General features: G+C 44.6%; 1 protein-coding gene across 2 annotated transcripts in view; it reads right to left on the bottom strand.

The window, feature by feature from the left end:
* Positions 1–355: 355 nt before the first annotated feature.
* Positions 356–14,920, bottom strand: part of neurl4 (neuralized E3 ubiquitin protein ligase 4) — a 32,336-nt gene continuing 17,771 nt past the window's right edge. The window contains exons 17-29 of one of the 2 annotated variants that reach the window (XM_088990887.1): positions 13,378–13,517; positions 13,078–13,296; positions 12,903–13,001; positions 11,617–11,769; positions 10,065–10,232; positions 9,837–9,995; positions 9,585–9,764; positions 9,410–9,503; positions 7,430–7,537; positions 7,163–7,307; positions 4,861–4,973; positions 4,621–4,780; positions 356–1,447 (exon numbers count right to left, since the gene is read on the bottom strand). In XM_088990887.1, coding sequence (XP_088847013.1) covers positions 1,240–1,447; positions 4,621–4,780; positions 4,861–4,973; positions 7,163–7,307; positions 7,430–7,537; positions 9,410–9,503; positions 9,585–9,764; positions 9,837–9,995; positions 10,065–10,232; positions 11,617–11,769; positions 12,903–13,001; positions 13,078–13,296; positions 13,378–13,517 — 1,946 coding nt within the window. In that variant the 3' untranslated portion in view covers positions 356–1,239. Of the gene's footprint in view, positions 1,448–4,620; positions 4,781–4,860; positions 4,974–7,162; positions 7,308–7,429; positions 7,538–9,409; positions 9,504–9,584; positions 9,765–9,836; positions 9,996–10,064; positions 10,233–11,616; positions 11,770–12,902; positions 13,002–13,077; positions 13,297–13,377; positions 13,521–14,920 lie in introns of both variants that reach the window. The other variant, XM_088990888.1, reaches the window with a different exon arrangement.

Genomic DNA, 14,920 nt, shown 5'->3' with positions numbered 1-14,920 from the left:
ATTTTACTACATTTTTTATGTTTGAGTCAGATCCACTTGTTAGCAGTTGGAATGAAGACGTACTCCAGTCAGTCGTGTTTTCTTACCTCAACTGTTACAAAATGCTTTTATTGTGAAGGCTACCACACCACAGCCGGTGTCGTCAAGCCCCAATTGCAATTAACTTGAGACATTGTATTAAACCTAAATAAAAAACAACAGTGTTATTTTAAAATTATCTTTAATCTATAGTTATGTGGACAAATGAGACGAAACCACATTTTTGGCATTAATAGGGAAATAAACTAATATTTTCACAACGATTTGATCGTGCAATGCAACAAAAATGTCCGTTCCCTACTCCAAATGAAATTTGAGAGAAATGGAATACTGTAGTTCGATGTCTTTTCTGGGGCGGAGAAGGTGAAAAAAACAAAACATCCAGTTGTGCATAATGTCATTTTATTTAATTTTCTATATATATTTCTTCATATAAATCAGGAAGGTGTTTATGTACAACGCAACATAGAGGGGAAACATTACAAAGCAGCACTGGGCCATAAATGATCAGAATAAAATATTGTTCACATTTGACTGGAAGTGTTTCTTTTCCTTTCAGACAAAGGCTCGGGATCTCACTTGAATCCCAGCTGCTCAGACAAGCGTTTTCATCTTCAGCCGGGAGTGAAAACGCAAACGGAGAAAAACTCTTGCCCCCCCCCTCCTCCTAATACTATTCTCGGTGGGTTTAATTCTTTTTTTTTTTTTTTGCACTGGGAAGTGTTAGGAAACAACGTTGCCAGCTTTGAGGCGAATTATGATTTTCTTCTGAGGAGGTTCTAAGAGACTGGTTATAAGCATGACCGTAAAAGAATGTGTAAACAATCCGGTGCGAAAAGCTCATTCATAAAATTCAAGTCTTTTGTTTGTTTGTTTTGCTTTTTTTGCATGTAAAAACACATCAGTCATGATTTGGTGACGGCCTCATCAACGTCAACCTTGACCGGATGGGGGGTTGGGAGGGGGGGGCTGAAATAAAGGAAGGGTGTTCGAAAAACATAAACGTGTAACATCGTTTAAAAAACACACACAAAAAAAAACAAACGTAAAGTGCAGTCAGTGTCCGTTCTTCTTTATGAACGCCCCAAATGAAAAACAATCATGCGGATCGAGGAGATCCGAGAGGAGTCTCTTGCTCAAAGGCAGGGCAGGGCTTGGATTTGCTAGTTAGTCACTTTGTCAAAAGTGTCCGGAAGGCGCTCACTCGACCCGCACGAGCAGGCCGTAAAGGAGCGTGCCGCCCTGCTCCTTCGTGATCCACTCGATTTCCGAGTTGCTGAAGCGGGGGTCCAGGGGCTCGCCGTGGCTCAGTGTCTGCTGCGGCCCCGCCTTGTAGGAGCCTGGCCGCACGCACACCTGGAAGCCCACCTGGGCCTGGTGGCAGCGGTGAGAGCGGGGGTCCCGGAATCTGTGTTGGGGGAGGCGGGGTGTATTAAGAGACCAGCATCCTCGTGTGCAGAAAACATGGGCGGCCAAAAAAAAAAAAAAAAAAAACTGACAGCACAACTACAATTTAGAAATGCGAGGGATTAATTTTTAACTGTGGTCTAACAAGTCCCATTTCAAATTGTTTTTTTTTTCTTTTTTCGAAAAGCTAGGACCTACGATTCTACGGGTGCCAGTGGATTCTGTGATGCTGAATTTTGGAGAAATATACGGCATTTGTAGGTCTCGTGTAACGTCATTTAAAAAAAACACACACAAAAAAAAAAAAACGTAAAGTGCAGTCAGTGTCCGTTCTTCTTTATGAACGATACCTCGTTTTACGAACCTCTTGAACGTCTCGGTTTACAAACGTTAAATTTATGAACATTTTACCTTGGCATCCAAACTATTTTTCGGGATCCACACAGAGCTCTGCCACAATGAGTGACGTGTCGTTTGCGAACGAGCCCGTTCTCCTTACAACAAAATGGCAGCCGACTGTTTTTGTCCTCTATTCCCCGCCCCCAGTCTTCAGTTAAAGAGACATTAAACAGACAGGCAGACGACAGTGAGAGTTTCAATTTTGACAGTTCAAAGGCAGAGTGTAGACTGCAAGGTTAAAATATCCAAGAGTTATCAACCCAGCTAAACAGAATACAATTGATGAGGAACTAGATAAAATGATCGCAGAGAGAGCACCTACAAGGGATCATTCCTCAAGATGGTGCAAGAAGGTTACGTTCCTCATCAAGTGTTTAATGCTGAGGAAATCGGCAACTCCATTCCATCAAGCCATCAACGACCATCACACATAAAATAAGGTACATTTTGTGTAGTTTTAAGGCTTTGAAAATTAGAAAGTAGAAAATTATGTTTTATGGGGACCTGGGAACGGATTATTCTCATTTTAATGGTTTCCTATGGGAAATTATTTTTTGGGACACACACACTATCTCGGAACCAATTAAGTTTGTCGGGAACCTATGGCTCGCGAGCCATATATGGCTCTTTTGATGATTGCATATGGCTTGCTGATAAAACTAAACACATATTCTCGCTTTTTCGCTGTTCATTTCCTGTTGGGGCTGCAGTTGGCGGAAAGCGCAGTTTTGATTTGCTGATACTGGTCGTCATGTTGAAACAGGTAAACGCCCCTTTAAATAAGCCCGACGAAAAAAACAAATGTTGAGTCCACTTCAGCCTGAATGCACCGGAGGATTTGCCTTTGTGGAGAGAAAAGGTTCTGATTCTAATTCGCAATGAAACAATACCATTGATGAAACAGTCGAATGTCAGTGGCACTTTGACAAGCCTCATGCTAACGTTAGCATCAATATACATCTGTGAGAGACAACAGAAAGCATGTGTGGGAGCTAATGAGCCGTGTGCAGGCTAGCTAGCAGTGTGCAGGCTAGCTAGCAGTAACTTTGCCTATGGACCCGGCAAGTTGACTTTCATTCCGATCGTTTGGCTGGATTTTTACCATTCATGAGGAACAGAAAACCATTCATAATAATGGTGAGTATTATCACAAAGTCATTTTAAATAATACATTCTGACATTTTGTTGAAAAGTGGCCGTGCGTGTGTGCGGCTCTCACTGAAAAACATTTCTAAATATTTTACTTTTCTCTTAGTCAAAAAGGTTCCCGACCCTTGGTTTAGAACATAGATGTCAAAGTCAAGGACCAGGCCCAAATCTGGCCTGCCACATCATTTTATTCGGCTCATGAAAGCAAATCAAACTTGTGAAATTCCATGCTCATCTATCGAGCTAGTTAGCTCTCTTTCTATTCAGATAGCTGGCTAATCCCTTAGATCATCTGTGTCAAAGTGCCGGCCTAATCTGTCCCTCCACATTTTATTTGGCCCGCAAAATCAAATGAAACCTGTGAAATTCCATGCTCATCTATTGAGCTAGCTAGCTACTTAGCTAGCTCTCTTTCTATTCAGCTAGCTGGCTATTTCCTTAGATCACTAGTGTCAAAGTCAAGGCCCGGGGGCCAAATCTGGCCCACCACATTATCGGCCCATGAAAGCAAATCAACCATGTCAAGTGCCATGATACTTGCTGGAGTCCCAACCCAAATGTCAACTTGTCCCACGTAAACCACAATAACAGTCATTATTTTTTACTTCAAATTTGAAAACTAGTTTTTCATTCATTTATTGTGCGCTCTATATGTAATGTGTGTGTGTGTGTGTGTGTGTGTGTGTGTGTGTGTGTGTGTGTGATTTCAACAAAATGTCAGAATGTATTATTTAAAATAACTTTGTATAATACTCCCCATTAATATCAATTGTTTTCTAATCCTTGGTAAAAATCCAGCCAAACGATTGGAATGAAAGTCAATTTTCCAGGTACATACGCAAGGTTACTGCTCGCTAGCCTGCACACTGCTCATTAGCTTACACGCTTGCTGACTGTTGCCTTTCACAGTAGTATTTTGATGCTAATGTTAGCATGGGGCTTGTCATAGTGCCACTGACATTCGAGTGTTTCGTTGATGGTATTTTTTCATTGCAAATTAGAACCTATCACCTTAGAACCTGTTCTTTCCACAAAGGCGAATCCTTCGGTCTATTCAACTTTTTCATCTAGGAGATCTGGCCTTGTACAGAATTTAGGACTTGGCATACTTTTTTTTACTTGTCCGCTTATTCAAAAGAGGGCGTTTACCTGTTTTGACACCAAATCAAGATCATCCAATCAAAATGGAGCTTTCCGACAACTGGCGTCACTATCATCCAATCAAAATGGCACTTTCCGCCAACACAAGCCGAAACAGCCGAAAAAAAAGAGAATACATATTTAGTTTTATCTGGTCATTTTGGTCTGAAAAAGTCAGAAATCCGCAGATCGGTGGAAAATTCTCATCCCTGAAGGACGCGCCAAGGTCGGGCAGTCGCAAGATGAAATATCTTGTCTGCTGCGGCATATTGAATGACATCACGGATGAACACCAATGTTTGCGGTCAACGGTTGTGTATGTTTTGTTTTTGTTGTTGTGGGGTGAGCTGTGCTGTCAAAGGGCCCAACTTCAATGGAATTGGGCTTTCTGGGCGCTGCCGCCGTGCGCGTAGACCTTGTGCCTTTAGAGCATTTGAGAAATAAGTCGTGGGTGCGGAGCAGAGAGCAAAGCGGAGGTCAACTTACGGCACTTTGGGAGCAAATGTCTCCAAACCGGAGTAGCGCATCGTGGGCGAAAGCCTCACCCTGGGCGCCTCCCTACCGGGGGCACTGTTTTCCTCCGGATCACTGTAGCCGTCCGGCCCCTCCGCCTTGGCCGGAGCCACAGAGAAGATGGACGAGGCCCCTGCGGCGACAATTCACAAGAGAGAATGCTCAACGGCGGCTGTGACGGAAAGAATCAGGGCGTGAGTTGCAAGTGGCTACCGGGCAGCAGTTGGCTGTGGTCCAGTGTGCGTCGCAGGGCCCCGACGCTAGTGCCGTGGTACGCCATGTGCCACTTTTTCAGTGCGTTGGAAACTTCACAGTGCGGTTTAATCCTGTAACACCCAGAAAAAAAAGTTGTTGTGGAAAGGAAGTTGCCAGCCTGTGTTTTCGAAAGAGAGGAAGACCCTGATTTTTAATGTGCAGTTGTTTATACAGTGATATCTTGTCTTACGAACTTAATTGGTTCCCAGACAGAGTGTGTAAGGCGAAAAGTGTGTATCCCAAAAATTAATTTCCCATCGGAAACCATTAAAATGAGAATAATCAGGTCCCTGGTCCCCATAAAACAATTTTCTACTTTCTAATTTTCAAAGCCTTAAAACTACACAAAATATACCTTATTTTATGTACAATAAATGTGCTGTGGTATTATGATTAAAGAAATAAACTGTACAGTATAATAAAGTTGTTTTATTTACCTTTGTGGTGGTCGTTGATGGCTTGATGGAATGGAGTGGCCGGTTTCATCAGCATTAAACACTTGATGAGGAACGTAGCCTTCTTCTTTCACCATCTTGAGGAATGATCCCTTGGAGGTGCTTTCTCTGCGATCATTTTAACTCGTTCCTCATTAATTGTGTTCTGTTTAGCTGGGTTGATGGCTTTTTGCATCAAGTGTACAGACGGCTTGTGTGGGTTATTTGTGGAGCCTGATTGATGGGCATTTTAACCTTGCAGTCTACACTCTGCCTTTGAACTATCAAAGTTGAAATACATTTTGTCACTCTCTCTCTCTGTCGTCTGCCTGTCTCTTTAATGTTTAACCCCCCCTCACTGCTGCATTCTTGACCAATCACGTGGCTTTAACCGAAGGCTGGGGGCAGGGAATAGAGGACACAAATGAGTCGACTGCCATTTTTTTCTTAGAAGAATGGGCTCGTTCGCAAACGACACATCATTCATTGTGGCGCTCCGTGTGTATCCCGAAAAATAGTTCGAATGCCAAGGTTAAATTTTCATAAATTTAACGTTCGTAAACCGAAAAGTTCGTAAGCCAAGGGGTTCATAAACTGAGGTATCACTGTATTCCACCCTCAACAGGAAGACCCAAATAAGTTTCATAGTTCAGCTTCTGAATTTCAAGCACATGTAAAGTTAAGTTGGGCTGGACGAGTCACAAAAGGTTTACTGAGAGGGGGTCTGATCGGAGTCAAGCAGTGGAGGAGCGTCTGAGCCTGCAAGGCCTTCTCTGCTGGCCTCAAAATATCAATCTCAAAGACTGATGTGAATTCTATTTTGTCAACGAGTTCTGATGAAATACTTCCAAATTGTCTTTCAGCTTCCTTTCATTGCCTTTCCCCTGATGTGTGTTATTGTATTTAAAGAACAAGCGACACCTCCGGACAAGTTGCGTCCATAATTTGTAAATTCACTTCAAATGACTTCTACTGAGTGCATTTTACAACGATTCAACCGCATACAGCTATATTTAACCTTTTAAGACTCGCGCTGAATATTCAGGAAGTCTTGTTTTCGAGTTAATGACGATGTCTGACATGACGCCACGTCTGGAACATCCCTGACCGAGAAAGTGACACATAAAACATTTTGGGTACTTTTTTCATCTGAAAACACAGTGTTGATGGCGAAATTAGAAGGAAAACTACATAAATAACACAATGGTGAATCGTGGTGTGTCGCAGGCAATTGCGGTAACACGCATAAAGAAAGTTTACACAAATTCCCAGTGGACAAATCAGCGAATTTCCAACGAAGCTTGGGCGCCATCTTGTGCATTTTCTGGGCACTACATTGGAGTGCAGACGGCTCCAATTGATACGGAAGGACTTCTTTAATCGATTGCAAACATTTATGCTTTCCTCTTCAGAACTATTTGAATCATATTCATAACTGGATGAGTAACAAGAAAGCATCTTCTCTGAACCTGAACTCTCTGAAGCCATTGTTTTGATTCTGGAGCAAGGCAGTTTGTGAAGGAGTATCCTGGCGTGACATCATGAACAAAGGAGCGGGACTTTCTGAATCTGCCCCGTTCCAAGCTGATTTTGTGGCAGTTTTGAGACACTAAGTCATTTTTATTGGTATTTTGCATTGACTAAAAATACCAGCCTACGTGTTTAGGGTATTTTAGATGTTATAAAACGTTAGTCTGATGTCAGTAAGGAAACATGGTGTCGGTTGTCCTTTAAGGGTTGGATTGATTGAAACGAAGCAGCGCGACTGAAGGCCTCGGTGTGAAATGCATGGATCGCCACTGGAGTCAAGTGGCATTTCATCTCACCTGAGGGCGAAGCAGCACCACCCGAAAGGGAGCGCGTAGTCCCGGGGCGGCTCCCCTCTCTTGTAATAAGCCTCATCGCCTCGTAACTTGTGGCAGGATTCACAGTAGCACAGGTTGTACTTTGTCTCTTCGCTGAAGTACCCGTCTGGCAAACGGAAGATCGTTACACGGGATTTGAGGAGTCTAATCGCGACTTGCCCCTTCCCGGGATTCCTTTCTGGGCGGAACGCGAGTACACTTCTCAAGTTCGAATAAAGTCAAAGTCACCTGGTAGGGTGAGGAGGTCCTTGAAGCGGGAGCACAGGGCCTGGTATTCGCAGGACTTGTTAGGGTTGACCTCGGGAGGGGGTGTCCAGCACACGCTCTCTTTGATGCCTGCACGCCCGACGCAAAGCAAAGTCACGCTCTGAGATGAATTCCAATTCATTATCAAAGACACCAGCGGGCAGGTGTGGGCCAATCAGGGGCAGGGTTCAGTGGCAACTATTGGGTGCCATTGAGTCCATGCATAATGGAGGGGGAGATGTTTGAGCCACTACTTTCTATGTCATTTTAGCCCCCGGTCGCAGCTTCTTTGCCCGAAAATTCCAAGCTAATGATTATTTGCTAAAAAGTTGATCAATTTGAACAGGAAATGTCTCGTCTTTGGATTGTGGTCAATTCAACAGCGGCTGTTCGCGATTTTCAAATCGCAGTTTCTGTTTTGACCAAAGGTCCCACCCGACGTGATCGTACGCGGCTCTGGATCCATTAGGTCAAGGGTGTCAAACTCATTTTTTTGCCGCGGGCCACATTGTAGTTGCCGTTTTCTCTTGGGGGGGGGGTTGTGAATTTAGGGAAGCCATTAGAATACAGGTGGGAAAGTCAAAGTCGGGGCCAAATCCGCCCCACCACATCATTTTATTCAGCCCGAGTAAGCAACTCAAGCATGTCAAGTTAGTTCCATGATGCTTGTTAAAGTCCGAACCAAAATTTCAATGTCGTATGTAAATCCCCATAGCAGTCATTTATTTTTTACTTTAAATTTGAAAATGATTCAATTAATTTGTTGTGCACTTGATAGAGATTAGACAGAATGAGAAGTTATCATATTTAAAAGTTTCATGCTGTTATATGCTTAGTTAACGTGTGACTCGATTGAAGCACAGACAACCTGGGGTCAATCAGGTCAACAGACAGCAAGTTAAACTGTCAGCTTCATCTGGGAGATCTGGCCTTGCACAGAATTTAGGACTTGGCATACTCCTTTATCACCGAAGTTATTTACGACTTGAACATCCTGCACAGGAAGAGCTCATTAGGTTACACATTTATCAGCTCATGGAAAAGACAATGTTTTATTGCTTACAGCTGTTGGGACTCAGAAGGTTCCAGAGGTGTGGTAATCTAGAGAGAAAACTATGTTTTACTAATGTATCACTTAAATTTGCATATACTCTCAATAAATAGCTTGGCAGAGGGCCGCAGAATTCAGACGTCTGTCATGAATGGCTGCGTCTCCTGTCGGCAGTAGGTACAATCTTTCTGGGTTCGAGGCTTCGTCCACGGTGTCTGACTGTCACATCTCTGACAGCGCTCTAGATGGAATATGTGGACGGGATGAAACATGCTAACGGCCTCCCCAAATTCATAACGGTCCCCGAGAGGAAACGGTAACTACAACAATGTGGCCCCACGGCAAAAAAAATAATTGACACAGTGCATTAGAATATTTCATCCCCTCCACATATTCCGCACAACAAATTAATGAAAAACTAGTTTTCAAATCTCGAGTCAAAAATAATGATTGTTATTGTGGTTTACATGGGACAATTTGAAAATTTTGACTTTAGCAAGCATCATGGAAGTTTGATTTGCTTTCGCAGGCTGAATAAAATGATGCGGCGGGTCAGTTGTGGGCCCCGGGCCTTGACTTTGATACCCGTGGTGCACTCTGTCTTCTGGTGTACTTCCCCAACAATTTAAACATACAGTGATCCAACCCTGACTGAAGAAATCTGGCCTTGAGGAAGCTGTGTTGTGAAATTGAGACCCATTTCCGACATCCCTTCTATTTAAAAAAAATGTGAAAAAGTGGCATGGACAATTAGAAATTTTGGTTGGGACTTGAGCTAGCATCATGGAATTTCACAAATTTGACTTGCTTTCGCGAGCCAAATAAAATGATGCGGCGGGCCACATTTGGCCCCCGGGCCTCAACTTTGACACCGGTGCATTAGATCGATTATAGACACTAGTAACTGCTACCGTCAACCACGTCCGCCTTCTCCATGTCGCCCCGGCAGCGGGCGTCGCCGCCTTCCCCGCCGCCCGCCGGTGGGCTGTTGGTTAGGATTGTAACCTGCCGGACGGGATGACACCAAGTGAATTCGGGGGAAGGCCTGCTGGCTTTTCCTAGCAAGACGTGACGTGAGACCCCCACCTGTTCGCATTGGCCGTAGAGGTCAATGAACGGGTAGCAGGGGGAGGGGACGTCCTGCGCCGCCACCCCTTGGTCCATGCCGTTGACGTAAAGGTGGAGGCAAGCGTTGGTGTCCACCAGCAGACCCAAGGCTGTGCCCTCGGGACACGTGTCCAAGTTGGGACCGTAGTTCTCGCATATCTGGGGAGGAAGACGGTTTGTGGCGGTGGTGTTGACTCGGCGGGAAGCTCGGCGGCAGCGGCGCGCGTCTACTTTGAGCGAGTTGTAGAAAACAGAGTCTCTCTGCAGCAGCCAGGCGGAGCGTTTCAGGCCGCACGCTGTGGAAGGGAAATTGAGGCGGTCCGGCGAGTGACCGATCACCCCCAGCGACAGCGACGATGTCCACGAGGGGTTGAGACGGTCGATCTGAAACTGGAGCGCAAAGGCGGAAAACGTCAGAGGGAGGCCAATGCGCCGGCCGGCGAACAGCCTGCAACGGACCTGGAAGAGCTGCTGCTGGACCAGAGGCCGGGCGGTGACCAGCAGGCCTTGATTGTAGCTGGACACTCGGGCTGCCGTCAGCCTCCCATTGGACAGTTGGATATTCTTGCCGTGGTTTTCCAGAAACGCCGTGGGGGCAGGAGACGCTGCGCACGGCTCCCCTGTTGCCTGAAAGCGAAGGACCCAACAAATTTTTCTTTATCATTTATCGGCTGATAAATGACTTTTCAGCATTTGATTCTTATCAATTTTGGAAAAAAATAATTAATTGTGGTCGCATTTGCCTCGCATTTCAAACTGGTCAACCTTATAAGCGGCGCTAGAATAGTTTGTCATTATTCTCTTTTTATTTTGATGTTGGATATTGTTGTAATTCAATAAATATATATATACAGTGAAGTCTCGTGGCACACTCATCAAACATCTCCCCCATCTCTCGATATCGGTTATATTGATAATACTGCTTATTACGATACTATTTTCATTTCCCGTGCAGATTTCTAGTCTTTTTATGTATAATTAGTTCCGTTTAGTACGATTCATGGTTATTACGCTAATCCGGTTACTACGGTGCTCTTTTTCATCTCCCGCTGGCCATTTTGCTATGTTTATATCGATACAAAAGATACTTCAGGTAAATCGATATTTGCTTAGGGGTTTCTATACAGTACCACCATTATCGAAATCTGTATCGGTCGCGTCATTGGTTGACTTGGTCACGTGACTTGGTTACGTGACCAGCTCCCGTGTCTTGCTGTGTAGCAGACGCCATTTTTTACCGTCTTCAACCATAGCGAAACGAACGTCCCTCATCAAGTGTTTAATGTTGATGAAACCGGCCACTCCATCCCATCAAGCCATCAACAACCATCACAAAGGTCAATAAAACGGCTTTATTATACGGTACAGTTTATTTATTTAATTATAATACCATAGCACATTTATTACACATAAAATAAGGTATATCATGTGTAGTTTTAAGGCATAGACAATTAAAAAGTAGAAAATTATGTTTTACTGGGACCTGGGAACAGATTATTCTCATTTTAATGGTGTCCTATGGGAAATAAATTTTTGGGATACACACTTTTCGCCTTACACACGGTCTGGTAACCAATTAAGTTTGTAAGCCATGTATATCCATCCATCCATTTTCCATACTGCTTATTACTCATTAGGGTCGCGGGGGTTGCTGGAGCCTATCTCAGCTGTCTTTGGGCACGAGGTGGGGGACACCCTGAATTGGTTGCCAGCCAATCGCAGGGCACACAAAGACAAACACCTCGGGACAATTTGGAATGTTTGCATGTTCTCCACAGGCTGGAGTGGGTTTTCACCGGATTTCCTCCCACATTCCAAAAATGTGCACGTCAGGCTGACTCCTAATTGTCCCAAGGCCACCTGTTCAGGGTGACCAGAAAATGCATGGATGGAAACGTTTTTATTTGCTTTCAGTTTTGTTTTAATGGGGGTAACAGCGTATTTTTTTAGCGCAATATTAAATAAAAAGGCTGCTACAGCATACCGGTAAAGGCAAAATCATATCACGTACCTCTCGGACCGGCGATCCGTCATCCTCTCCTTCACTGCAGCTTTCCGAGGAGAGCGACGGCACTTTGACGGCCTCCACGTCCTCAATCAGAGCGGAGCTGACGAGCGACACGGCCGTGATCCGCCCATACAGGTCCAAGACCGCGTACACATTCTTGTGGGGGTGAGAGGGAGGAGACGCTTCAGGTCACATTGTAGTTTGAGTTGCCTCTCGGGGCCGTTACGAATTTTGGGGAAGCCATTCGAATGATTAATCTCCTCCACATATGACAGGGCGCACAACAACAAAAAAATTGACTGTTATTGTGGTTTACACGGGACAGTTTGAAATTTGGGTTGGGACTTGACCAAGCATCATGGCTCATGGCTTGATTTGCTTTCGGGGGCCGAATAAAATGACGTGACGGGCCAGATTTGGCCCCCGTGACCTGATTTTGACTCTTGTGGTCTAGGGAATTAGCATCTAGCTGAATAGGAGAGGCCTTAGAGCTCGTCTGATCGCTAGCCAACTTACTAGCTAGCCAGCTCACTAGCAACCTTGATAGATGAAGACGGATGTAACTGGCGGGTATATTGTCATTGGTTGGCATGACAACAAAAATATAAGTTATTTGGTCTTGTTCTGTAAAAGTGTTGAACGTTTCCATGTGAACCTTTATGTGTGTTTTCCTTAAGATTGTCTTCAATACTTTATAATGTTTTGTCATTATCACTTCCGCTTCCGTGTCATGTGTTTCGATGTACCAGAGTAATCGCTAGAGACAGAACGAGAGTAATGCTAGAGAGAGAGAACGACAGTCTAAAGTCTACGTGAAAGTTTATCTACTTTCGGTTAATAAGGTGCACACGTACGTTACTAATTTGCTTATTTACTGTATATCTTGTCGAACTTCTTGTAACGTTAATTGTCGTTTTTAAATGTCCTTTAGAGTTTTCACGGTGTTCCAAGTGTTTCACAATAAACGTTTGTCACATCAGTATGAAGCATCATCCTTGACCGGGGTAGATACAACGGAATTTAACAAGTTTAATTTGTTTCGCAGGGCCAGATTCGGCTTCCGGGCCTTGACTTTGCCACCTGTGGCGTATGGGATTAGCCAGATAGCTAAATAGAAAGTGAGCAAGCCAGATCGCTCGCTAGCTAGCCCGATTGCTAGCCAACTCGCTAGCTAGTTACCTTGATAGATGAGCATGGAATGTCTTTTGCGGGGCAAATGAAATAATTTCACGTGCCGGATTTGACCCCCGGGCCTTGACTTGGACACCTGTGCAAGTTTTCAAGTGTACCTTGGCGACGGCGGTGGCCGCAGGTCCCATATCCTCGCCGTCAATGAAGACGTGCATGGTGTCATCGCCACATCGCTTCACACCCACGCGGTTCCCGACCTGGCAGAAAAACCAAGTCATTGCCGCACGTCCAAGGAACCTTTTGGAGTTAAGTTAGTGGGAGCTCACGGCTCACCGTCAGCCGGTCCAGCGAGCGTCCGTAGTTCTGGCGCTGCAGCACGCCGTTCCGACGGACTTCGGAGCCGCAGAGCAGCCACGTGACCTTGGTGCGAAGCTGCGGGAGGGACGGGGAGAAGCCCGAGAGCGGGCACGACGGTAGCTCGGGGGGTGGGAGTGTGGTCAGTCCCACATGAAGCGAACCGCACCACTGCTCGTCCATTTCATCGATCCTCACCTGCAAAATGGCGCTTGCTCACCACGGGCATCGCGGAATGACGACTTCACCACGGGCACCGCGAAATGACGATTCACTTACCTCAAACAGCTCATCCACTTGGAGTTCCTTGCCGCTGAAAACAATGCCATGGGCGTATCCGCCGGCTCGCACCGCTTGGCACCCCTCGCCGAGCAGTACCATGTTCTTACCATGTTTGCCGTGAAATCTGTGGGCAACCCCTGCTGCGAATGCAAACACAAACACACAACAAGCTCTTTATTTTCTCCTCATGTGGCAAGGTAGGGATCATATACCATATTTCGGGTGTATAAGGTGCACCCCCAACGAATGGTGTGTTTTCAAAACTTTTCCATATCTAAGGCGCACCTTCAGTGAAAGAAAAGTTTTCCAAATATAAAAATAGATCAAAGTTTTCCTAATATAAAGCACACCACATTATAAGGCGCTACAGTAGAAGCTGCAGTTATGCAATACTCCTTCTAAAGGGGGGGGGGGGGGTGAGTCGGTGGCTGCTGACAGTCTGATGGAGGTTAGACAGAATAGAAGTTATCATATTTAAAAGTTTCATGTTATATGCTTATTGAACATGTGTGACTCGAGTACACAATGAAAGCACAAAAAACCATGAGTCAATCTGAGTTCAAGAGACACAGCCTCATCAAGGACAATCGACATCACTTTTTTTGTTTCCTAACTGACATCAGAAAAACGTTTTATAGCATCTAAAATACCCAGAACACGAAGTATGATATTTTTAGTCAAATGCAAAACACCAATAAAAATGACTTAAAGTGTCCAAAATCTGCAAAAAATTGAGCTGCGAATTGGGCATTTTCAGAAAGTCCCGCCTCCAGTTTGTGACGTCACGCCAAGACGTCTTGCATTGCTCGAGAATCAAAACAATGGCTTCAGATTCGGAGAATATGCTTTCTTGTTACACATCCAGTTATGAATATGATTCAAATAGTTCTGAAGAGGAAAGCATACATGTTTGCAATCGATTAAATAATTTATTCCATGCCATTTTGAGGCAACAGTGGGGGGAAATGTAACACCTAAAAAGAGGCAGAAAATGGCGACCAAGCGATCCGTATGATGAATTAATCAGCCAGTTTCCACAGGCTGATAAATTCCTTACATGGAGCTTTGTCGCCCTCTTCTGCCTCTTTTTAGTGCAACACAACATTTTAAGACCAAACAAGTACAGCAAAATGCATTGACGTGATGGAAGGACTGCTACAATGTGTGCTTTTTCGGTCAGTGGCGTTCCTTCAGTGACGTAGGGTGAGGACTCATCACCAACTCAAAAACAAGACTTCCGAAATATTCAGAGTGAGTCTTAAAACGTAAAATATAGCTATATGCAGTGGAATCTTATTCAAATACGCTCAGTAGAAGTCATTTGAAGCCATTTTACAAATTATGGACACAACTTGTCCGGAGACGTCGGTTGTCCTTTAGACTGGCATCTTCATCTAGGAGATCTGGCCTTGGACAGAATTTAGGACTTGGGGAAACTCCTTTATCACGGGAGTAATTTACGACTTGAAACTCCTTCACAGGAAGAGCTCATTAGCCAGGTTACAAATTTATCAGTTCATGGAAAAGACAATGTTTTATG

The sequence above is a fragment of the Hippocampus bargibanti genome, linkage group LG02 (assembly GCF_051943395.1).
Source record: "Hippocampus bargibanti isolate YZ-2025 linkage group LG02, ASM5194339v1, whole genome shotgun sequence".
Taxonomy (NCBI): Eukaryota; Metazoa; Chordata; class Actinopteri; order Syngnathiformes; family Syngnathidae; genus Hippocampus; species Hippocampus bargibanti.
The sequence above is the reverse complement of the archived record's forward strand: the minus strand, read 5'-3'. Positions and strand labels throughout refer to the sequence as shown.